Raw genomic sequence first — 26,026 nt, forward strand, 5'->3', positions numbered from 1 at the left:
AGCTACATATCTAACATACAACCATGCAGGCATTGCCAGGTTTTTCATGAAGAAGATAAAGCATGGGCAGCATGTTTAGAGCTGTTTCAGACATCATAGAGTGTAATAATGTGTTAAAAGACTGATGCAGCTTGCATGAAAAAACGGCATGTGAAATTCTCTGTATTTCTCTATATATTTTTGATTGGGGTTGCAAGGACAGACGGATGTAGATTAATTCTGTACGTCATTCTGCACCTCAAACACACATGTAAAACATTCATCTGGGAGCATTTCTCTCCCTCTCTCTCTCTCTCTCTCTCTCTCTCTCTCTCTCTCTCTCTGTCTCTCTCTCTCTCTCTCTCTTCACTCAGTGAGGCTAGAGTTGTTGTTCTGAGTGGTAAACATGTGCTAAGGGGGGTGAATGGCTAAGTTTTCTTTTTATCCAATAAAAATGTCTCCTTGCCAGATCGATTGTTGTTGCTAGGAGACTGAAGCATCCTTTGGCAAGGGGCTACAGCTCTCCACGTCTGTTGTTTCCCTCCCCATCTCTCTCTCTCTCTCTCTCTCTCTCTCTCTCTCTCTCTCTCTCTCGCTCTCTTACACGCGCGCGCTCACACACACACACACACACACACACACACACACACATAAACACATACACATGCATACACACACACACACACACACATCCACAGAGCTGGCGCGCAGAGCAGTGGCGCCCATCCTCTCTCTCAGTGCGACTCCTCCGAGGGATCAGGAGTAGACTAAGTCAAACTTCCAGCAGCTTAAAATTTGTGCGCAACCTTTGAAGGATCCAAGACGTCAAGGTAGGTCAAATAAAACATATTTCTTACTGGTGTGTAAATGTGTTGCAGTCTTAGATTACGGGTTTAGGCGACAGAGTGCAGTGAAAAATTGTCAGTCCGGGACCGTTCGAGCGCACGTCAGCCAATCTTACGGTAGGGAGCAATTTGCTTTGAACTTTGCGCAGGATTTAAACACCCAATTGTACTGCATAAACGTGGTTGCTGTGTATTTTTTTTCTAACAGATGCTCCTACTGATCGCGGGTTGAGATACAGAAGAAAAGCCCTGGTAGCTAATCTCTGCAGCAGATGCATGATAAAGATACAGAAGGTGAAACAATGAGTATCTGCAGTTGCGTATTTTACGCTGCGTTGAGAAGTTATTTGGGTTCAGACAGACCGCACCAAGGCATGTCCCGCAGCTTTCAGGTTCCCGGGAATTGGGCGGGTGGTGCGTCTTTGGAAACAGGCATACAGGTGGATCTGATAACCGGATCTGGTCACTGTTTATCAATGCAATGACTTTCCGTTTGCCTCTAAACAGCCACTCCACAACTTGCGCCAGAGGAGAGGCGCATGGACGAGTACTAAAGGTGCAGGAGAACCAAAATGTCTAAAAATCCACATCAGATGTTACGCATTTAGACTATACAGTCTTCTTGATGCACCTGTCAGTTTCTTATTTTCCCCTGTCGAGCTTAAAGGCGGGATAGACACAGCTCTTAGTCAATGGGTGAAAATATTTCTGCACATCTGTTCTTCCCCAAAATTATTTTACCCCGAACTCCAAGTCCAAATAACACATTTAAATTAAAAAATTCAAGGCCCATGGGCTGATTTTCGTGCAGAGGAGGTGTGTCTTGAACATTCACCAGATTATAGTGACCTTGCTGTTTCCTCATAGTGTTGGTTATTTCTTAATAAAAACAAATCATTATTTATATTGATGCATTTAGTTTTAACTGTATATTTAGTGTGATAGTATCTTCACTTGATGATCACACTGACATGCTTTTTTATCCACACTTCTGGTGGGCTTTTTCAGACACCATATCTCACACTACTGAGACACTTTGACTTGGTGTTGATCCACCTTCCTTTTTCCCAGATAAAAAGGTAAAGCTCAACTAAAATGGCATACAGCTTACAACAATGTTCCTGTTTTATTGGAGTAGTTGCAATGAAAATAACTAGAATTATATGTTACAAGATTTTGCAAATTATCTTCTATGATAATTACTTACTATGACTAGAACTGTATTGCAGTTTCAATATCAACATCAGAAGATAGAATAACTACAGCAAGAGTAATGAGAATTTTTAATTCACTCTTGTTCTTTATGTGCTCTATTAGAGGGGGAGTGAAAGAATAAACAGTTACTCAGAGGAGGGGGTGGGTAGTGCCTGTACCGCTAAATATATGAGAGATTTGGTTCAATAGCAGACATACAAATGATAATAATAGAAATAATTATTATCATAATTTGTTGTGGGTAGTAATGAATAAAAGCATGAATGAATGCAGAATTTGCATGATTTTCTTTAGGGGTGGGGTCAACATGTTGCATGTCTGTGTGTGTGTGTGTGTGTGTGTGTGTGTGTGTGTGTATGTGTGTGTGTATATGTGTGAGTGTGCGCGTGCACATGTTTATTATATTTTTTTAAAAATTTGAAATCTCTGTATGTTGGAGTGTTTTCTTTATTGATACAGTGCAGCTGTGTTTGTGTGTTGTGTCATTCAGTGTAATTTCATATATGTGTTCATTCACGCAGTTTGTAATTCAGTGAGCGTATGTGCGCTTGCGTGTGTGTATTGGAGGGTCAAACATGGTGTAGGAGGCAGTCGTTGTGTGTGGGTGGGCACTGGGTGGCCTTGTTAAACCTTAAAGACATGCTTACATGTTTAGATGTGTTTGTGTGTGCACATGTGTGTTTGAAGAATGCGTATCTATGTGCGAGTCAGGGGACGATTGTCTGTCAATGAATGGATTTGGCCTTGAGTTTCAGCATTTTTGTGCTGGTAAATGTGCTTACATGAGCTTGTGTTTGGGCACCTTTATGTGTATGCAAGCATTTGTGTGTGTATGTGTGTGTACAAATGGCCTTGTAGCTTCCACGCAGCACTACTCTCTGGACTGCATGCAGTACAGAACCTCACACTTAGCAGTGTACTAGCACACTGCTCCAGCACTGATTTATTCTAGTTTTATTAGATATGTGAATTGTCAGGGGAGTTATGTGTGTATTTGAGTGTATGACATAGAGTTTGAAAATATAACCAATGCTGGTTGCAGAATCATGGCTCAATGATTTTCCTGATAGTTTCTTGTGATTGATTTTAGCTGTTTAATCTGTTTGAGTGTAGCCAGGTGTTTGATAAATCATTCAACTTCAACTGGAAGGCTTTGTCCAATCAGAAAAGTGGATGTCTGTTTCAACATCACACAGCTGCCTGGTAAATTTAACAATGTCTTATTGACCACACAGCGCTCAGATTTAAATCTTGGGCACAGAGTTAAAGAAAATAAAGTCAACATGTTTATGTGTAAGGCAGTTCTCTCAGCAAAGCCATTAAAGTGATACTGTGACTATCAAACTCTCAGCCCCTATAAGCTTGAAGAGTACCTATCAAAAGTTTGTTGTTCAGTCCGTCATGGAGCACATGTGGCACTGTGGATTGTAAGTGACACACTGGAAAATATCAAAATATCCATAGAAATGTCTGACACCACACCTCACATTATCTATTTCTCTGCTTCTATAGTATTAGTATATCAATGGTTTGAGTGGACCCCTGCAAAATCTCACACCAATTTGGCTTTTATTGGGTGTGGTCTTAATCTGAGGAGAGTCCATCCCTGGAAGTGTTTTATAGTATAAAATTCTGCAGCAGCTGGAAGTTTAGGAGATTACTTTTTATGCAGCCTCTCAGAGCATACTATACCTTCGATAAGAATGTGGAATGGCCATTAAAGGATCTGTACAATACAATATCATCCAGATAAAACAGTGTAGTGGACCAGAAGATTTGTAAGTACCAACTTAATGACACACAGAAAACTATGGTCTTGTTGTCACCCTGTAATGACGGCAGAATCACTCATGTGAAAACATGCTTTCATAATGAAAGTATACTTTTAGCATCTTATCACCATAACCCTGTAGATTGTAATGTGTTTTTGATTCTCAATGAATGTGCTTTCATGTAACTGTGTTGTATAATTTGCCAGTCCTAAGTAATACTTTTTAATATATAATTTTTACTCAGTGTATTTTAAGAATTAATTTTCTGAAAAGTACTTTTAGACTTGCACTTCACTTTACCTGTGGCACATGAAGTATTGTAGTTTTTGAGGATATCTCAACTATGCTTATGGTTTAAAGAGTGTGTTAGTGTTGTCATTTGTGAAAGTGTAATTTAAGTGTTATTTTCTTGCAGTATTAATTTACACGGTGTATTTCATGTAGTACTATACAGTAATATACTGAAAGGTCCTGAAAAGTAGATTGCAACGTGTACTTAACTTAAAGCCACTATGAAGAATCTGTATCATTTAAATTATTTAGATGGCATGACTTTTTGTGTGCAGAAAATGAGTGTGTGTTGTCTTCAGTCAAGTTATCCTGGTGGCGGTGTGCTCTGAATACTGTTGTTTAGTATCTATTCAAATTCAAGTGTCTAAATATGCTGGTAAATGAATCAGTATTCATAAGCACTTGGTAAACAAGGAATTCATAAATCAGTAATAACAAATTATTGATGATAATTTATTTGTTGAATATATATTGAAAATTTGTTGAGCATTTGATGTTTTGCAAGAGCATTTAGTAAATATTTTAAAATGTTTAGTGAAACTCTTTTTGCTACAACGGAGGAAAGACACAAAAACACAAAAGCAGTTAATTTATTGTAGATGAACTGCAGCGCTCAGGTTAAACAGTTGGGCGCTGACACAGAGCCAAGGTGGTTCTGGACACTGTTTCACAATAATAATCAATCTTAGAGTTTAACAATGTTTTGTAAGTGTTTCTCTACTTTTAAAGCTCCATAGTTCTCTCCAAAAAGAGCATGTAAGAGTTTCTTAATGTTGCTGTCCATGGTACTGAAGAGGAAGATGAAATCATTTTTAACCTTATTGATTCAAGTCTTTGTAAGCTGTCCTTTGTATTAAAATGCAAAGCATAAATGAAAAAAACACAACACATCAGATGGATTTTATATGCTTAGAATGGTCACACTGAATGTATTATACAAATGTAACCTAATTTAGTCAATAGTCTGATCATTATTTACAAATTACAAATTAGTGGGTGGAAGTATATTTTAAAAAAGTAAACTTGGTGTAGAGATGAACAAAAACAATAAAGACTTTAAATGCAACATGTGGTTTATTTACAGCCTTAAGGTGTAAGATAAGTTGCTGTTTTAGCAGGGCCAGTAAAACTAACATTGAAACAACCTCTCTCTTTGGTTGCATGGCTTCACCAAAGATAGACATTCATTCATTAAACTGCTCCGTTCCCACATGAAAGATGTTCTTATCGGCTGTATCACCAGTCAATATATATCATATGGGAAAGTGCTATAAAGACTGTGAGATCTATGAATGGTACATTTTCATCCTTCAGTCTGATCTTTCTCTCTTTGGTTTCATGTGTTCATCAGCGCTGAAGACAGTGGAGGGGTGAAGTACACCACATCTGGAATCACACAAGGGGATGAAAACATGGGATCTAATCCCAGTAGAGCCAAGCGGAGTGTAAAAAACGAATAAAAACAAAGGTAGGTAACTCAAAATTAGTGTCTGGTTTCATTCAACTATTGAACCAAAAAAAATATATAAATAAGCAATCATACCAAATTTGTCGTAAGACCAATTTTAAAATGGCCAGTTACATTAATGCAGAAACTAGGACTCATGTTAAGGGGCCAGGCTAGTTCACAAATCCTCAATACCTCCTGATGTTCTTGGCTTTTCATGTTTTGGGGTTTTTTTCAATACTACTGTTGCTCTGCTTCACATGTTTCCTACACTGTTATGCTCTGGTGAAGAAACAGGAAAAGTGTCTGCAAATCACTGCTGCTTCCCACAGCTCACCTCTCATCAGCAACAACAGGCACAACACACACTGATTCACACACACACACGCACACACGTACCAGCACACACATACACCTTTCACCACTGACATACCCTCTTCTCTACATGCACAGACATTCACACACATACATACACTCAGGGGATGAGGCAGTGAAAGGGCAGTGGGATGTACAGCTGTGAATGGTGTGTCTCAGAGAGAGATCAGACTCTTTAATAAATTATGAGCTTGAGGAGGGAAGCAGTGTGTGTGTGTGTGTGTGTGTGTGTGTGTGTGTGTGTGTGTGTGTGTGTGTGTGTGTGTGCGAGTGTGTGTGTTTTAGGTGCCTTACTCGTCATGCAGTGGCTACTATCAATACAAAGTGCCATCCTGGAAGTTTCAGAGTGCAGGTAAATAAGCTGCAATACTTCCAGGTTTTGTTTAAGTCTGTTAAAGTTTGATGACAGTTTTAACTGTCTTGGCGCAACAGTTGAGATGACAGCTAATTATTGTAAATTTTGTCAGCTCACCATGGTAATAATCAGACCAAACGATGCAAAATTTGGTCAATGTTTGATATAAGCAATCTGTACAACAACATGAATCTACACATGCAAGTTCTAGTGCGTTGGTGATGGTGGTGATGGAGTTTGAGTGTGAGTGTACATGTGATATAAGACAAAAATGAAAGGCTAGGGTGTTCCTCTGTTGTTCCAGGCCCAAGAAACATCACATATAACATGTCAAAATGTTTCACCAATTGAAATTATTTTTACATGATTATATTAATTTATTTGTGCATCATACTATATACTGTACATAAAGCTTTCTGGCAGTTGAAATTCACTTTCAGAATACAAAACAAATCATTACTACAAACATTACAACATAAAAGGAACAAGGTATCCGTGCATTTAAAATAAACTGATAATATTAAAATATCTTTCGATGATTAAATAGCCTTTTACTTAAGTCATGATTACATTACAGGCACATTAACAGTGTCAATCCTTCTCTCATACTGTTTCAGGCACAGTAACATCCCACAGAAATTCACTCCTAATGCAAAGCTCAAACCCTGTCAACCCAACCACACAGCTTTTCCTTGTTCACTGCTGTGTGTGCATCTGCCACACACCTGGGAATCACTGTAGCCTACATGTGAGCTGTGAATGTCACTGCGAAAAATCAATAAATTGTAATGTGTATCCTCCGCATCCTGCAAATGTGTATTACTAGTTTGGATTATATTTTTAGAATTTTACTGCACGATATTTTCATTATTAAATGTAAAACTGAGATTGTATTTTTTCTCACTTAGAATATTTAGGCAATTATCACATGATCAAACTGAACGCCTAAAGATTATAAGCATCAATATAATGTGTGCAAGTATCAATCTTGCTATGTTCCTGAAATGTTTAGGTTTCTGCAAAGCAAAAGCAATATATGCAGACATAAAACTGAAAAGGTTTGAGAGAGAGCAGTAGGACAGCTTTTAATTGTTTCAGTCAGTTTTTATAACACTGACAACCATTGAACTACAGTATGATCATAAAAAGAAGGAGCCATGAATAATAAACAACATTGGATGCTTAAAAATATGCTCTACAACTTGTGTGCATACACATATTTGCTCAAAACATTGTCCAACTGTGAGAAATATCATGATGTCTCAGCACTTATGATTTTGAGATATACACTATACTGTACAAGGCAACAGACAATAAATGACAAGATAAAGACAACACATCCTCATAATTAAACAACAGCATAGGTCTAAAATTCAACTGGCAAAAAATGACCTATGTTTACGCAGCAGTGCACCCCAAACAACCCATAGGACAGTAATATGCTACTTTCCAAAACCGTTACAAATCCCTGTTAAAAAATAATGATGTTTTATGATGTGACAACACTGTGGTTAATGTCTGGTTAGGTTTAGGCCCACAAACCACTTGGTTCAGGTTAGGTAAAGATCATGGCTTTGGTTAAAATGATTACCTGAATCACGGTTTATACTTCCTTAAATTTATGTAACCTTCATCATCATGGCAACAACGTTACAATTTTTTATTTTTTAAATGTCTCGACGCAGTTGGAAACATGACACTCATGGTTGGATACAGGAGGCAAACAGTGGTCTCCTCCTTCTCCTAATAAGACAAAGTCATCTTATCAAGTCACCTTATACTGACATCATGTGAACTGCGTCACTTCCCCGGGTCATGATTACTACGTCTGCTAGATGGCATTAACGTAACTATAGGTCATTTTTGCCAGCCTGAATTTTTAGACCTATACTGTCATTTTTTTTTTTTTTTTTAAATATGCTATGCTATGTCTTCCAATTATGATGAAGACAAATCCAGACCTAATGCAGGAGAGCAAATCAGAAACTAAGTACAACTTTTGAATTCTGAACAATTAATCAGGAATGACTACAGTAATTGGTTTCCACACATTATTCAACCTAAGAGGCTTGTGTCTTTCTCCAAACCAATTATATGTATTCTTCTAACTGTGTGAGGCATACTGTGGTCAGTGCCCACCATTACTCTCTACCTGTCCATTGTAACGCGCTGTACACCTTATGTATCGACTGCGGTGACGACCGACTGGCGGGGTGTGAACATGAATTAAGTAGGATGCAGCAGCACCCGTGCTATGGCGAGGTTGACTGATGCTCCATGATGACTCCCAGGGTCATTACATGACAGTTAAGTTGATAGATGCCATCCACAGAGGGGTAATTCTCCTTCTGACAGGCCTGTCGCCCTCTGCAGTGATGAAATGCTGATCTGATGAATGCTTTCACACATTTCCCAATCCTGGTCTGTTTTTAGGCTGAACAGTCATTTTTAATCATGCCATGTCACATGAATTGTGGGCCACCAAAAGTCAGGGATAACACAGAGAAGACTATGAAGACAACAAGTGACTGAAACTGAATGAGAAGACATAGATCAGATACATCAAGGGCTGGGACCTAAAATTACTTTCACTCTAGATTATTAGACATTTTTTTAAGGTTAATCAGTTAATCATTTGGTCTATAAAATATCTCAAAAATGCCAAAATCACAATTTACCAGAGCCCACAGAGGCAACATTTACTTGTTTCGAAAACCCAAAAATATTAAAGTTACAGTGATATAAAACATAGAAAAGCGTTAAATTAGTTTTAAATTAGTTTTATAGAAGCTGGACTCAGCATTATATTTTTCTTTCATTAAAAAATTACTTAAATGATGACATAATTAGCAAAATTATCAGTTCATTTTCTCTCAATTATATCAATCTCAGAGTTAATTAATAGCCCTCATTTTCTACACCATTTTTGGAGATTCAGTAGTGAAATGTGCTCCACAATGTTGAGTGCTCCCAGTGCAGACTTTATGTGGTGCTTGTAGGTTAAAAGCTCCTTTAGTGGAGAATCCTTTTGGAGTACCCACTGCACATGAGAGCATCGTCTAGTCTGTGTGCCCCTGAAGCACAGAAGTTCTTGTATGGGTTAATCCAATTTTCATTACAAATGTACTTCTTTATCTATAATAGCATGAGGATTACACACTTTTAAAATGTGGAACTGCAGTTCTTTTATTAAGCAAAGATCAATGGATTGTACGGTTGAATCTTTTCAATTTCAGCTGTCTGTCAGGTCCAGGAAATCCATTTCTATGTTTCTAACATGATACGGTCTTTAACCTTTGAACCTAATGCAGGTCACGAAATGGACTGATTAATCAATACAGGAACAGGCTGTTTTCTATTTGACTGTTAACGGAACATCAATAGTCATCTGAGATCAGAGTACCTGCCTATTGATTTTGATTGGTAAATGATGATAAATGGGGTTTAACCCAAGTCAGCCGTCGGCACCTTACACACATTTTTTCCAGTGCTTACACACTGTCAGAAGTCATTAGGTGGCAAAGAGCTCGTCACAAACATTAACTAAATTCTTGTGTGAAACTAGATTTTATTAAATCTGTTTATGCTGAATGGACAGAACCTGTGCAAGTTTTTTTGTTGTTGTTTTTTTTAACAATGTAGACCAGTGTGCCTGCTTTAAATAGGTAGAGGGGTGTGCATCATGTCACTTTTGTTTTTTGTGATATTTTTTTTCCTATTCATGGATCATCAGTCTTTCCTGCCTAAAACGCACTTCGTAAATAATTAATGGTCACAGCCCATTGCACCCGTTAGACTGTCAGAAGTCTGGGACACCATGTCTATACACATACATACATACATACACACACATGTAATAGTTATGTGATGGTCAAAAATAAAAAAATTTCACACATTTTAAAAAGGACTACACACATGCTGTCTCCCGCAAGTTCATATTTCCTCCGCACTAATGAGTAGCACTGTACTTATTTGTCCTTAAACATTAAAAAAGAGAGGGAGAGACAGAATGAGAGAGAGATGGAAAGCAATTGGATAAATTAATTGATAAACCTCTGACAATGTGCAGGTCTAATAAAGGGGTCTGAGGTTTATTTTGCTCCATAATAACAAAGCTTCTGATACCTCACTCCCCTCTGTATCTCTAACGAATAAAAAGAAAAGACAGAACTCACACACATGCACATACAGCGATTCCCCATACTGTGAGATTCACGTCACTGGTGCAGCCGTGGGTTCTGTGATCTGCACAATAGACAGATAAACAAGCACACACATACACATGAACACACACAGAGGAAAGAAAACAGACACACACACACATGCACGCCACACACACACATACACACACACACACACACACACACACACACACACAGGGCCGGGTTGTGGGGCTCTCCTCTCAGTGTACTTCGGTCCATCGACCCTGCATGGCTGCTCTCAGCTGGATACGTGTCATCCACAGCAGCCCTGCCTGTTAGGGGGAGAGTGAGGTCTGCGGAGGGTGTAAGGGAGGTGGAAATAAATGGGGAGAGTAGAGCACCAGCAAAAGGAGAGGGTGGGGGAGGGAGTGGAGAGGAGGGCAGGAGAGGAGAGGAGGAAAGAAAGATGCAGGGGTGATGCCATGGAGGAAACAGAGGATGAAACACGAGAAGCAAAAGAGGTGTGCGGTGGTGTGTATGCAGCCTACTCACTGACTTGAACAGGGTCAGAGGTGAAATGGGGTTGTCCGTCAGATGTTACTCTGCATCAAAGCTCCCAGGGAGAAGGGTCACTATTCAGCCAGCTCCTCTATCTGATATTCTCTCTTCTCCTTCTATTGACAGTAAGGTTGTTGTTTACTCACCTTATGTATGTCCCCCATCTCTCTTTGATAGGTGTCTGTGGTGATGTTGTCATGTGCCAGCTGCCATCTGCTCTTATTCTTCTTTATTCAGGTGAGACATTTAATGCCTTTATGATGTACGTGTATGTAATAAGTAAATATGTTGTTCATTACTGAATTAACTGGGAGAATCACTCTCATATCCGTCTGTTAAATATAAGGATTTATGCTAGCTAGTTTTACAGGTGGTTACATACTGTTTCTAACTATTTCTTGGCCAGGCACAGTGACTTTCTGTTGCCTCAACTGGTTGCCTGGCAACCTCATGGTGACGACACGATTCAAGGAAGACACTGCTTCCTGCCAACAAATAGTCCATCACATAACTGCCCATAAAACTATTAATTGTCATTTTTTCACTTGTAATTTTTACACTTTGATTTTTGCATGGATTAAACAAGATATAACTTGTTAACGAGTGAGCTTTAGAGATGCCAGTATGCACATTTTATTAGCTTTGGGCAGCCTAGCTGTTTTCCCCCCAGTTTCCAGTCTTTATGTTAAGCTGGCTCCAGCTTTGATTGACAATGGCATCAATCATACCAATCATATCTAACTTTCAGCAAGAAAGCAAATAAGCATAATTCTGAAAATGTTGAAGTATTCCTTTAAGAGATTACGCCAGTGTGATTGCATGATTTACAAATCACATACAGGGCTTATTGGGGATCAAGGTCATGTCACATTGCATTGGCCTTTTTCATAGAAGATGTTTTGACATGTCACAGTAGGAAGTGTAACCGGTGGTGTCTAACATCATGTGCATTGTGTTTTGATGAAGAGGCTCAGACCAGCATATCTTTGGAGGCGATCTCCATTTATTCTGACGACAGAAGTGAATAACAAAATCCTCCGGTCAATCGCGATATGTAACTTGAGCTGCTACACAAATTAAATGACACAGGAATATGTTAGCATACTACACAAGAGGTTTAAGCTACAGTAACAAAAGGGGAGAAGTAAAGGTGGGAGACATTATTTATAGGGGAGACCCACAGAAGTGAATGTAAGGTTACAGAAACTGAGACTCATGTGTTCCACATATTGACTCTGGAGGAATAGCATTTCATGTTCTTACTATTTGCACAGATTTTGTGAAATTGTAATATTACATATTACTAATGTATATTTGACTCTGTTACACATATCTTTTACTACTATATAATTGACACTGTCACAGAAGCACAGCAGTAAATAATAAAACTAATGATGCCTGATTCCCTTTAGCTGTTGCACTTTCATGTCCTGGATCACTGTCACACTGTCACGGCTTACTGGGAATAGAAAAGGGCCATTGTTAATGTTATTAGTAACACCTGTGTTTTTTTCTACTATGACAAGTCAAAATGTCTGCTGTGAAACAGGGCTATTATGGGTATTTCAGGGGCTAGTCTGCCATAGTTGTCAGCAGTTGCTTTTTATTTACACATGGAACAGATGATACAACCAGTATTTAAATGTAAAAATTTACTGTAAATGTTTTCATTTACGAATGAAATAGTTCAAGAAGATCAAATAAACACTGACCACACTGCTACAGGCTTAGACATACCATGATATACTGTAGACACCATGCGATAGAGATAACAAGCTGTCAAGTGTGAAGGAAAATTCTCCAGCTGTGTTCAAGGAAGCTCTGAGGTTTGAGGGTTAGCTGTCAAAGTGAAACCCTTAAATGCAAGACACTAGTCCAATTTTACATGATCATTTTACAGTGTCCGTGTTTGCCTGTCTGTCTTCTGGATTTGATTTTCTGACAGCATATCTTATGAATGCAGTGGTGTTTTGCATGTGACTCTTAAATCTCTGATGTTAGAGCTTCTCCTCTGTTTTAATGGTTTAAATTGAAGTTCCAGGCAATGATAATGTTACTTTAACAAAACAAAGAATATATGTTTGCCATACTGGAATATGTATTTTATGCAAGTTTCAAGTCTAAGCATGCTGATATAATAATAATCTGCTGACATGAGCTGTCATCATGGAAAAAAAGAAAAGTGAGTTCATCAGTCTCATATAGCTGTGACATATTTTGAAAGAATATAACTCTGGCTTTCTAATAAAGGGGTTCAAACATATACATGCAAAAGATATACATGCTATATATTCCTAAGTGAAGTGCACTGTCTGGCACTTTAGCCTGCTTGGTAATATTTCATGGTCATAAAGAAAGAAGGGACTAAATGTGAAACATTTTCTGTTTCACAGCGTGTGCTTTGTTTGCACAGTTGCTCTTGAGACAGGAAGCTGGGTTTGGGTTCTTTCCAAGAGGTTATAATGAAGCAAACATTCAATTTCAGTGGACACCATGAGAGCGGTGTAAAAATGTGAGAGAAATTTTTTGGCACATTTCTGGGAAATTGATTTCAAAAGCTGACAATTACATTAAAGCATACTGTTAAAGTAAGGCTTTGAGTGAAACTGTTGTTATAGGTTCAGCTCCATAAATATACAATTGTATACACCACAACATACACACCCATGTCTAAGCACTCAAACCTGCATACACTAACACACACGCTCAGCCACATATCCTGTTTTGTTGCTATGTTGTCCTCAAACCCCAACTCATTACAAAGTTCCTCTTTATGTTAGTTCAAAGTTGCTTCTAATAATGATGTAAGTTTGTTTTAAGAATTTATTTCCAGGAACTCCAGCTATTTTAGTGGAATACTGGAAATCATTCAAAGGGGCTCTACTGTTTTCCCCAATGCACAAACACAAACATACATACAATGGACACACACACACTCACATCTAGCACATGTGACAGTTTGGCTCTGGATCTAAATCCTTCAAAAGCATTATCAATGTTCTTTCTGAAAGAAAAAAAAACAGGCATTAGGTTAAATTACATATCCATCAAATAAATGTCAGATAGTCTCCTGTGGGATTTTAACAGGAAACAACTTCTTGAAGCAAAAGCAACAGGGACAAGAGCGACTTCAAAAGACCATATCAGGGTACATCACAAATTTTAATCGGATATCAGCACTCCTGCAATAATTATTTATCATATATCTTGATTCTGTGTGTCTCCTACACATTTCCACACATTAATTCAGATCTCTGTTGGTTGAGAGAGAGGGGAGCAAAGACATAGAAATAGTCTGCTTTTAGGTCAACCCCTCAGAGAAGCAGAGGTGTGTGTTTGTGCATGTGTGTGTGTATGTCTGTGTGTGCATGTGTGGGTGGGTGTTTGTCTGGGTGTGTGTGTGTTTGTATGTGTGTGTCATATTACAGAGCAGAGTGGTAAAGGTATGGCAGCTGCCTGCAGAAAAATCTGAGCTGCCTGCATCTAAGAGAAGCTTTCATCCTCCTACCTGCCCACCAAAGAGGGGAGGCATACTCTCACTCTCTCTCTCTCTCTCTCTCTCTCTATCTCTCTCTCGCTCACATACACACACACACACACACACACACACATACATACACAAAGCAGGGTTCGGGCCACAGATGCCAGCAATCAACAGAAATTTCACTACAAGCTTACTCCTTGGTCTAAATTGATTTTCATAGTCAAAACATCAACCTCCAGCTTCTGTCTTATCGCTCCTGAGGACTGGAGAGATTGCATGAGAGACATGAGAGACAAAATTTAAAAGACAAAAGCTATTTCCTACTCTAGGCTTTCTTTTACTGACTTTGCATTAGCTAAATAGATTAAAAGATATAAACAAAGAGAGAAGAGTAAGAGCAGGTTATTTATTATATCTTATAGCTGAATCTTGAAGTCGTTGACATCTAGCGATTTAGTGTTGCATTTGCATAAAGTTGTGGAACTTGCAAGAAAAGAAAGGTCAAAATCAATGCAGCAGGGGATATGCTGACTTTAATACTCCATTTCCACTTGGTATTGAAATATATCCAGATATCTTATAATGAAAATGCATGTTCTCAGCCAATTTGGTTACATTCTTAAGAAAAAAAATCTACCCAACAAGTTGAAAGGTCACCTAACTCCAACTCTTCCCACTATCCCAGCATATACATACAGACAACCCCCTCCTCAGTTAAGCCCATACTGCAGCATCTCTTCCCTTAAAACCTTATATTAAGATTGGTCACAAAAATGGTATAATCAAGATCATGAGAATGTGTCATTATCCAGATAAGATATCCAGATACAGATTGCATGTTAATACCAGGTGAAAACGGGGTCTAGTCCCTCAAGTTCCAAAAACCCTGGTTCCTGCACTTCCCACAATGCAACTCAATAGTAGGCTTTTCCAAGCCCAAGCTTAGATGACCCTATTGATCTTTAGGGGAAGAAACTCCCTTCAGAGCCACAGAAGATATTGCAGTGATTTTTGCAGGCTCAGTAAGTGGATATTTATAAAAAATCTGTGAACTGGTCCTTTAGAATTAAGATTATTGTGTATAGAAATATTTTAGGCAAAAGAGGAGGAATTTTTAGTGAACAAGACAGTCAAAACACAGAAAGGTGGCTTTGATCAAGTTGTAGGATAAGTAGCATCAGCTGTTGTTGGACTCATTGTTGTCAGTTAGCTTCTTTCATGGTAAAATGCATTCAGTCCTCACACACTATAATTATGCAGGAGAGAGGGAGGGCAATAAATCTGATAACACACACACACACACACACACACATACATACATAGGGGTATAAACTCATGGACGAGCTGAGAATTGTCGGAACAGAGATCAGATTAGAGAAGCTTTTCTGATCTGTGGTATGAGAAGGCTGGGCTCATGTATCAACCAGACATCTAAGCTGGCTTATCCTGATACAACCAGGGGCAAACACACACAGACACACACACACACATACAAAAGAAGAAAGTTTACTGTGTGATGTAAGGGAGGGGGGAGGTTGGAGAACAGTGGGGTACAATCTCCAAACAATTCTATATCCCTTTTAGTCATGGCCTGGCTATGGCTGTGAAGCGGAAACAACATTGAGCCCTTGTTAACAGTGTCCCCAAACTACACTAAAGGTCTACTTTGCTGTCTTTATACTTTATAGTGACACTTACAAAAGTATCTCATCCTGCAGCTCCTGACAGCTTTGTGATTTGTCCTGTGGCACGTGGATTGACTTGAGTTATATTTCCTTTCTCCTCTCTTCTCCTCTCCTCTCCTCTCTTCTCCTCCCCTCTCCAAGCAGGACTGATGCCCAGATGGTGTGCCCCTCCATGTGTGGTCCAATTCCGCTCTCCCTGACCGTTTCATGGGCCTCAAACCGACCCAAACATCCACGGCCGCTGCTTCACTCACAAGCCTCACACCTCACCCGTAACCCCTCGCCCCTAACGTTCACCCTACGCCCCTCACCTCCCTCTGTCTCACTCTCCATCAAGCCTCTTCTCACATTTTGACAATCCTAAACTTCCCCTGAGCCCAACATGGTGGCCCGCGTTCCAGCTCTAGTCTTGGTTATGATGTGTCGGGGCGTCTTGCTGTCAGTCGGAGATCCACCTCAGTCCCGCCGGGAGATACGCATCGAGGGTGACCTGGTGCTCGGCGGCCTGTTCCCGGTGCATGAGAAAGGTGCTGGGATGGAGGAGTGTGGCCGTGTGAATGAGGACAGAGGGATCCAGAGGCTGGAGGCCATGTTGTTTGCCATAGACAGAATCAATATGGACAACACTTTGCTGCCCGGGGTCTCCCTCGGTGTCCACATCCTGGACACCTGCTCCAGAGATACCTATGCACTGGAGCAGGTGGGTGAGCACGGTGACTGTACATAAACACTACATGTTTCTCAATGAGAGATGATTCCAGATAGTATTTAAATATACTTTTCTGTCAAAGGAATCATTTTCTCCTCTTTACTAAGTTTCTGCTTCCTGCCATCAAAACACTGTTCACATCATGTGTGTATAGGGTGTGATCTTAAAAATGTAAATCAAAATCACTTTCATTTCCACACAGGATGCTGTTTATTTTATTATTGTTATCATTGATAATCAAATCATTTATAACAGCAAAACTAGAAGTACATCAATGAAATACTAACTTCAATTAAAGCATTTATTCTCAAAGACGGTCACCCATTTGTGTGCTGTACAGCGTTCAAGTGTATCTGCGTTTACCTGTAAATGCTGATACAGGTTTTCAGATATGCTATAGTTCAGATACAGTTTTAATTAGTTTGTTCTCGTGTGCTGCCAGATAACCTGAACTTTTCCCACCTTTCATATTCAAAAAGTTGCGCTGGAAAGTAATTTATGGCGTCAGAGGTAAAAAGTGCAATGTATCCATTTTAAATGGAGGAAACAGTAGATCCCATTAAACGGTAATATTCAGGTATAGTAAATGTACCTGAAAATTCTATTTTATCCACTATGGGTAAAGGAGCTTGCCTCAAATCATAATAGCAAATGCTTGATGAGAAATAGAGATTGAAGCTATTTGCGATGAGGGAAATGAGCCGGATAAAAAAAAGGCAGCAGTCCCCCTCAGGGATTGTTATCTTCAACAATATATTGTATTTTATTGCCAAGCTATTTAAAGACGATGCATCTAGTGATCTACAATGAGTTCTTTGACTGATTATAGACAGCACCCTGGATTTTTGAATTAATTAATTAACTTAAATGGGTTGCAGGTTCTTTGGCTGTTTGTCCAAGGACCAGCAATATGTTATTAATGTGCTTTAGCCCCAGAGGAATTAATTTACAATTTGGAACCTGTACTGAAAGCATTTAAGGTACCCTACTGTGAAGAAATTGGCTTTTATTGTCCTTTCAAAAAGATAAAAACTCTACATCATAAAAAAATCGGTCTTTATTTATGTAGCATATTTCGTGAAAATAACCAAATTCAAAGTGTTTCACAGTCTGATTAGTAATAATAGATAACACAGACCATATGGTACACAATATGGTGCGCAGCATTTGATATAAAATATCAATGTGTTTGTGTTTCCCAGGCTCTGGAATTTGTAAGAGCCTCCCTCACCAAGGTGGACGACACAGAGTTCATCTGTCCAGACGGATCTTACGCCCTGCAGGATGACAGCCCGCTGGCGATTGCTGCTGTCATTGGAGGATCCTTCAGCAGTGTCTCCATACAGGTAAGAAATACACCAACAGGTATAGGAATATTTACACAAACACATTTCACCATCACCATCTTACTTTAACTCCCTTGATAGCTTCTTCTCTCTTATGTTGCTCATCCTTGTACCAGACGTATCGTGACCAAGTGTGCAAAAGCTGACATCCAGTTACATGGCAGTGCAAGTGTGTCCATGTCTGCATGTGTGTCTGTGTGTGTACTTGTTTCTGTGAATCAACTTCCATCGGTGTGTTCTTGTGTGTTTCCCCAGCTCTTGTAGCTCTTGTCACAGAACTGGGTAATTTGCATAGTTTAGCATAAAACCTCCTTCTCCCTTACTCCTCTGTGACTGCACAAAAGCTTCCTCCTATCAGTCCTTAAATCCCTAATCTCTGCAACTGTCTCTCTGTCTTATCTTTCTCACCCTCTCTTTTTCTCTCTTCTATGTATTTCTTTTTTTCCTGTACCTTAAGTCTTTGCTCTCCTCCTTCTCATCACTTCCTCTTTCTTTTTTTTTAATTCTTCTTCTTTTATATGCATTCAGAGGCGTCCCTCCCGGCTATTTGGGGAGAGCTCAGTGTATGCTGACCTCAGCCCCCTTCTTCTTCTCCTCCTCCTCCTTACTGGAGCAGCCATTGTTAACACATCTTCGCTGTCTCTAGTCCTTCATCACAGATATTATCACTTGTCTTTCCCGCAGCTCCTACTTGTTGCCCTTTGTTGGAGTTGCTGTTGTTTTTACCTGTCTTTTCTGAGGGAAGCGCTGTTTACGAGACCCTAACTGTGCTCTGCTTTCTGATCTTGTGCCAGTGAAGCTAATCCAGCTACTTCTTCATGCCTCTCTACTTGGCCAGTCTGTCTGTTGCTTCTAAATGAAGTAATAGTGAATTATTTTATGTTTTACCATGCACAACTAAACTCCAATGCCTCGAAGGCATTTACATAGCAGGCATCATTCCTTCCCTACGTTCGTACGTGTGTGTATGTGTCTGTGTGTGTCTGTGTGTGTCTGTGTGTGTGTGTGTCTGTGTGTGTGACTTGCATTCCAAGTGGAAAACACACAGCACCCCTCCACTGCACCAATTTTTTTCCTTCTTCTCTTTCATTTTTTTCAACTGATCTCTCATATTCAGCCCATTCCTACAGTACATCTCCCTTCCCTCTCTAACACAGGAAGAGAGCAGCTTTCACTAACAGAGTAAACTCTGCGTGTCCCTGCGGACAGGCCTCTTAGCTAGCTGTGGTCATTGTTCAGTGGCAGGTAATGGAGCAATAGGGTTACGTTTTGCAGCATGACCTTCCCTGACATTTAAGTCAACTGCCATCTCAAAACTATAAAACCTGCCTGGAGTACTATAAGCAGCCATCCATGTGAGTGTGTGTGTGTGTGTGTGTGTACCTCAATGCAGGTGTTGTGTATGTGTCGACCTGTCCTTGCACGCATCAGTATATATATGTGAGTGTGTTTTCTAATCTTCTACACTATTAGTCTAATGAGATTCTGACATGTTGTCAAAACAGCTCATCAACTGAGCTATGAATGAAATATAGAAAAGCCCAGAGAGATGCGCTCTAAAAGGATTAAACTGAGGCAAGAACAGAATGGCTGTGTACTTTGTGTTTATTTGCGTGTGTGTGCATGTTTGAGTGGGTATGTTTACATGCCTTTGTGGCGCATGAGTATATGTAGCAATTATATTTCCACTGTTGTGTTGGTGTCTATGACTAAAATTGTAATGAAGAGAACATGACCAAACCCCAATCAACAGTAAAAGGGAATATTATATGGACATCAGTAGACCCCAGATGATGTCCATCACTAATGCATGAGTCAGTGATTTATTGAACTGTGTGCGTGTGTCTGTGTGCGTGTGTGCGTGCTATTTTGTACATCTCTTCTTCATGTGCATATAGTATATGCTTGCATTTAATACATTGTCTTTTACCTTCAAATAATCACATTGTGCATGAAGCACTTTCTATCAGTGTCAAGCATCCAAATATGTTCTATTTTTTCCTTTGATGAAAAAAAAACACATTTCATCATTCCAGTTGTTTTTGTGGGTTTTACATTCTATCATTTTTCATCAAACTTTTCCATTACTTGCTTAACCGAGGGGCTTGACACACATGGAGATGCTCTCCAGTACAAAGTAGTGGGTCAAGGGAGAATAAAAACACCTAACACAACAACACTATACACCTGCAGTTAGGTATGTTTTTAAATAGCTGTGGTTGAGCGATTTCATTGCAGTTAATAATACTACATTTGATCTGTTTTGACATTACTCATACACATCATTATTTTCTCTGCTGGCTGACATTCTTTATGCAGACATCTTTTCTTCCCACCTACCAAGAAGAAACTATCATCTTTTACAAAGACACTCTGTGGATTTTTCCAGTGAGTGCTGTGCTGCAAAGCTTTTGTTTTAGATGCTTTTGGGTTGTGTTTTGTTTTTTTAGTCTCCCTTTGCCCCTTTGGGCCATATTAGAGACTGGAGCTCCCTAGAAACTGAAAGGTACACTACTTTATTTATCTGAAATCTTTATTGTGTGCAGCTGCCAGTGTCCAGTATTGATCAGAACATTCAAAAATGTTGAACTCAGCAATGGCAGATCTAAACTCTCAGTATCTGTTATGAAACTAATAATGGTTGCATCTTTCAAGTTATCCAAGGGTTGGACACATTTCTCGGAGCAGTATCTGATAAGCATGAGAGGGTTAATTGTAGTATGGCTCTTTTCTAGGGAAATCCACATTTTTCATCAGCCAGATGGTTTTTTACTCCTGTATAATACACACATAAATCTGTTTTGTTTTTGAGATACTTAATCTCTTCTTCAGTTTTTCGCTATCTGTGTATACTTGTACGGTTTTGCAAGTGCTCCATGAAATTAATTGTATAGTAATTGGCTCTGTTGTTTCCACCTCTCCACATTGTAAATTGTAAATTAACAATTAACTTAACACAGTTCCACACCGCAGGCCTGGCTGATACCCATCTGCTTTCAACAGCATAACTACAGTGTAGACAAACAGGCTCTTGTTTGTAGACTCCTTATGTCACTTTACATACAACTAATCTTACAAACTAGCAGTAAGATTAAGACTTATCCAATTTGATCTACACAACATATCACATTATAGAATTTGTACAAGTGTGATCAACAATATTGTGATCAAAACCAGTCAGTTCAAATCAAACTCAATCTACAGCACATGATATCAACAACTTATTCAGATATGGGATATCAACTTTAAAATCATACTATTCATTAAAATGAATTTTTTAAAAATATTTCTCTTGATTTATGTCTCATTTTACTGAATCTCTCGCCCCAGGTTGCCAATCTTCTCAGGCTCTTCCAGATTCCTCAGATAAGCTATGCGTCAACCAGTGCCAAGCTCAGCGATAAGAGCCGCTATGATTACTTTGCCCGCACCGTGCCCCCTGACTTCTACCAGGCCAAAGCCATGGCAGAGATTCTCCGCTTCTTCAACTGGACATATGTTTCCACAGTGGCATCAGAGGGGGATTACGGTGAAACAGGCATAGAGGCCTTCGAGCAAGAGGCCCGCATGAGGAACATCTGTATCGCCACCTCAGAGAAGGTAAGGCATGGAATAGAATAGAATCCAAAGAATATAATAGAATATGAGTTTGTTTCGGTGGTCCAATCTGCATGAATATAAGCAAACATTGCTCAGAGCCAGATACCAAAAATATTTTAATCTGCAGCGTCACACTGATGTATGGCCTGAAGCTGCACCAGTAACAATGAAAGGGCCACTAAATTTGTGAGCTTATAAAAGTTTGTCTCCATGTCTTATCTTGTCCTACACACAAATGAGTTTTATATTACACTGTTGTTATCTGCTGTGAACTAGAAAATGAAAGCTTATCTACAAGAACTCATACTGGGTACTTTGACATTTTTCGTCTCATTTGCTACAGAGATGCATGTTGGTGTGAGACTAAAGTACAAAAATTCACAAATAGCTACCAAACCATTTTGGGTGTAGAGGCAGCCTATAGAGCACAATACATCTGTCATTACATTAAAATCCACTTTCTGTCCAGGTGGGGCGTTCTAATGCTAAGAAGTCCTATGAAGTTGTGATCCGTCAGCTCCTCCAGAAGCCTAACGCCCGTGTGGCCGTCCTCTTCCTGCGCAGCGACGATGCCAGAGAGCTGCTGGCAGCTGCTGCCAGGCTTAACACCTCCTTCATCTGGGTTGCTAGCGATGGCTGGGGTGCGCAGGAAAGCATTGTCAAGGGAAATGAGGTCACCGCTGAAGGAGCCATCACACTTGAGCTGGCAGCCAATCCCGTGCCAGAGTTCAACCGTTACTTTCTCAGCTTGAACCCAGTTAAAAACCATCGGAATCCCTGGTACAGGGAATTCTGGGAGCAGCGGTTCCAGTGCTCTTTGGGTGGTGGAGGAACAGGAGGAGGGGGGGGTGCTGGATTGGGAGAGACACCTCTCCCACCGTGTGACAAGGACTTGTCAATGGACAAGAGTAACTTTGAACCAGAGTCCAAGATCATGTTTGTGGTAAACGCGGTGTACGCCATGGCTTATGCCCTCCATGATATGCAACGGAGCCTGTGCTTCAACACCACCAAGCTGTGCGACAGCATGAAGGCCTTGGACGGGCGCAGACTCTACAGGGATTACATCCTTAATGTCGGCTTCACAGGTAAGAGAACAATCGTGGCAGAGTGAGTGAGTCCCAGATAAGGTACATGGAGAGTGAAAAGAAGTGAATGTTGGAGAGGAAGTTGGGGAAGAAAAAGGAAAAATAGTGACAAATAGACAGGAATGTGAGTGCTGCGCCTAGTTAACAGTCCTCTCATGAACAACACAGGAATGTTGTCCTTCTCCTCAGCCAAAGCAGCCAAGCCACAGAACATAAAAAGTACTGAGACAAATCCGCTTAATTGCTATGTATTGTCAGAGCCAGCCTGCCATTGACACCTATTACCCATGCGTAATTGATACGACACTACAAAGTTGCTTTGAGGAATGAGAGCTGCAGTTAATCCGTCAGCCATATTCTTCTCTCTTGCACTAATGAGATTGTGTGTGTTATAATAGCTCCTATAGCGGGCTGCCTGTCTGTCTGTCAGTCTCTGTAGAGTTGGGAGAGTAGAGACAGAGGATTGGCTTGACTGACAGACGGCGTACAAAGGAAGCGTTATAAATAAACGGCTGTGTCTCGGGGAATGACACAGGTTTAGAGTTGCTTATTCCTCCACCAACCGTGACCAGGAGCAGACATCAAAACAGCCAGACAAACAACACTAACACGGCAGCTTTTCCACGGGACGCTGGGGAGAGCGAACAGGAGTGATGGATGGAGGACGAAAGACTGGCATCACATATGGAGGGAGGGCAAGGGAAACTTACAGATAAGACTGACAGGCAGTCTAAAACGAGAAATGAGAGTTGGGGGTAAGGTAAAAGTATTAGGGAGGGAAGGAGGGAAGGAACAAGGGAGCACTGAGGCAATGCCGGAGTGGGACAGCATGCGTCAGCAGAAGAAGAGGATTCTCTTTGAAATTCCCCATCTTCATTTCTGCTACAAATCAAAGGACTTGGAGCATTTCAGTCTGAGTGGAGAGAGACAGAAAGAAGGAAAGAGAGAAAACAGTCAAGGCGATTGCAGACACAGCCTCCGGTTGGCACAGATGATAACCACTCCCTTATAGGATGCGTACTGACAGGGGTGGAAGTGATATGCAGATTCACTCACAGAAAGTTCAAAATGCTTTGGAGAAAGTAAGTAGAGAGGAGAGGAAAGGAGAGGGGAGGGGAGGAGAGGATAGAGGAGGAGAGGAGAGGAGAGGAGAGGTGAGGAGAGGAGAGGAGAGGAGAGGAGAGGAGAGGAGAGGAGAGGAGAGGAGAGGAGAGGAGAGGAGGTGTGAATCCCGCTGTGACTTCCCTACATCTCTATGTCTGATCATCTCTCTCCCTACATGCCCCTACTCCCACTCTCTCTCCCTTCTTTTCACTACTGATGTATGTCCATGAGGCGTGTGTCTTTATTCTGCAGTAGCGAAAGAGCAACAGCATGTACAAGGATCTCGAGTTCTTTATAGCTCAGTGTCAGTGATGACGGTGACAGCATGATAAACAGCTGTATGGGTAAAAAATGCACTCAAAGAAGCTTAGACAGTGATTTTGGATGTTGATGGGGGTGGTGCGGTGAAACTGGAAACTGTGGTTTGTTTTGAGTTATTGGCTAGCTCTAAATGACTCACTCTCATTGCTGTACATATACATCTTTGCATCTACAGTATGTAAGGAAGGAGCTGAGGTGAGGTGAGGTTGCATGTGGTGTATAAATACTGCAGCATCACCATCCGCAGTGCTCTCAGTCTGAACTGTAGCAGACGGAAAACCAACACTGTTCAGTGTTCTCTCCAGATCTCTCTCCCATCTCCCTTTCTTACGCACACATGCGTGTTCATTATACACTTTATTGCATCAAAGTTTGATCTCACATACATCTTCCCAGAATTCCCACTCCACTAAATTACTCCCCCTCCTGGACTTAACACACACAACAGAACGGACTGTGTTAGGGCTGTTTTTGTTGTGTGTTACTGACACTGGTGCACCAAGGCAGTATGTTGTGTGGTTAGGAGTGTGTATTCATATGCCGCTCTCTTCATCTAGTCTCATCGCGCTAGTTGCTATGGTAATGAAGCCGACACTATTGCCAATTGTTGAAGTGATCTGGTAGATCATGGGAACTGCTCCCTACCAACTAGTAAGAGACGCAGAGGCGCATTTGTGCATTTTTATGAGGCACTTGATGCATACTTAGAACACAAAACACACATAACAGTTTTTTTTTACAAAGAGGGAGCTTGAAATGCTTGTTTTTTTTACCAGCATGAAATTGCAGACAACCCCAACCCACACACTTCTCCTAGCCATCATTCAACTCCCACCCACCCACCTCCCCGATCTGCAGCAAACAGATCAGTATATACACACATGCACGCAGTCTTCTGTTCAAATAGCGGTGATAGATGTGATATTCCCCCTTCCCTGCACTGATGTGTGTGTATGTGTGTGCGCGTGATATGTCTGTGTTAGCAGAGGCGGTGTGCCTTCAGGGCCATATTGAGCAGAGAGCTTACTGCAACGTTTAGATGCTAGAGAACAACCTTCACTCCTTCTTTCCCTCATTTTCTCCTCACTCTCTCCCTCTGTCTCTCTGTCTCTGTCACTCTCTGTCTTTCAGTCTGTCTTTCTCTTACTGCTCGTCACTATCTATCGCTCTACATCTCTCTCTGTTCTCTTTCTCACCCAGAAACTGTCCTACTCTCTCTACATTCAAAAACAGCACATCCCACTCAGACTTCACAAGGTTGCTCTCCTGCCTCCACCGCCTCTCTGCACTCCTTCACTTTCCTCATCCCTCCCTTCGTCCATCCTTCACCTTTTCTCTATTGATTCCTCCATCTAAAGGCTTTCCTCCGTCCACCTATATCTCTGCTGCCGTCACGTCAGTTTCTTGCTTTTCTCTTTTGCTATCTCCTGTCCCTTTTTCTCGTATTCTTATCCCTCTTCTCCCTTGTCACTTCCCTCCTTTCTTTGCCCTTATCTTGTCTCCTGGCTCATCCTCCCTCCCAGCACCTCCTGCATTTGGCCTGCTGTTTCTTTCTTTTGTCTCCTCTATCTCACCACCTTTCTTTCAGTCAAGCCTCAGCTCTTGGCTGCTGCGCCTTTCCTCCTATACATTTCTCTCCCTTGTTTTAGACTTCCCTTTTCTCCACCGTATCTGTGCTCTATTCCCCTGTGGCCTGTTGCTCCGCGGCCC

The 26,026-nt window shown here is 40.6% G+C and overlaps 1 protein-coding gene across 1 annotated transcript in view; it reads left to right on the plus strand.

Moving 5' to 3' along the window:
- The first annotated feature begins 638 nt into the window (after window positions 1–638).
- The window catches only part of grm3 (glutamate receptor, metabotropic 3), a 38,359-nt gene continuing 12,971 nt past the window's right edge, over window positions 639–26,026 (plus strand). Inside the window, exons 1-7 of the mRNA XM_044355815.1 lie at window positions 639–809; window positions 5,454–5,570; window positions 11,157–11,216; window positions 16,293–16,848; window positions 18,060–18,203; window positions 21,534–21,803; window positions 22,273–22,891. Coding sequence (XP_044211750.1) covers window positions 16,531–16,848; window positions 18,060–18,203; window positions 21,534–21,803; window positions 22,273–22,891 — 1,351 coding nt within the window. The 5' untranslated portion in view covers window positions 639–809; window positions 5,454–5,570; window positions 11,157–11,216; window positions 16,293–16,530. The remainder of the gene's footprint in view (window positions 810–5,453; window positions 5,571–11,156; window positions 11,217–16,292; window positions 16,849–18,059; window positions 18,204–21,533; window positions 21,804–22,272; window positions 22,892–26,026) is intronic.

This window comes from Thunnus albacares, chromosome 7 (genome assembly GCF_914725855.1).
Source record: "Thunnus albacares chromosome 7, fThuAlb1.1, whole genome shotgun sequence".
Classification (NCBI taxonomy): domain Eukaryota; kingdom Metazoa; phylum Chordata; class Actinopteri; order Scombriformes; family Scombridae; genus Thunnus; species Thunnus albacares.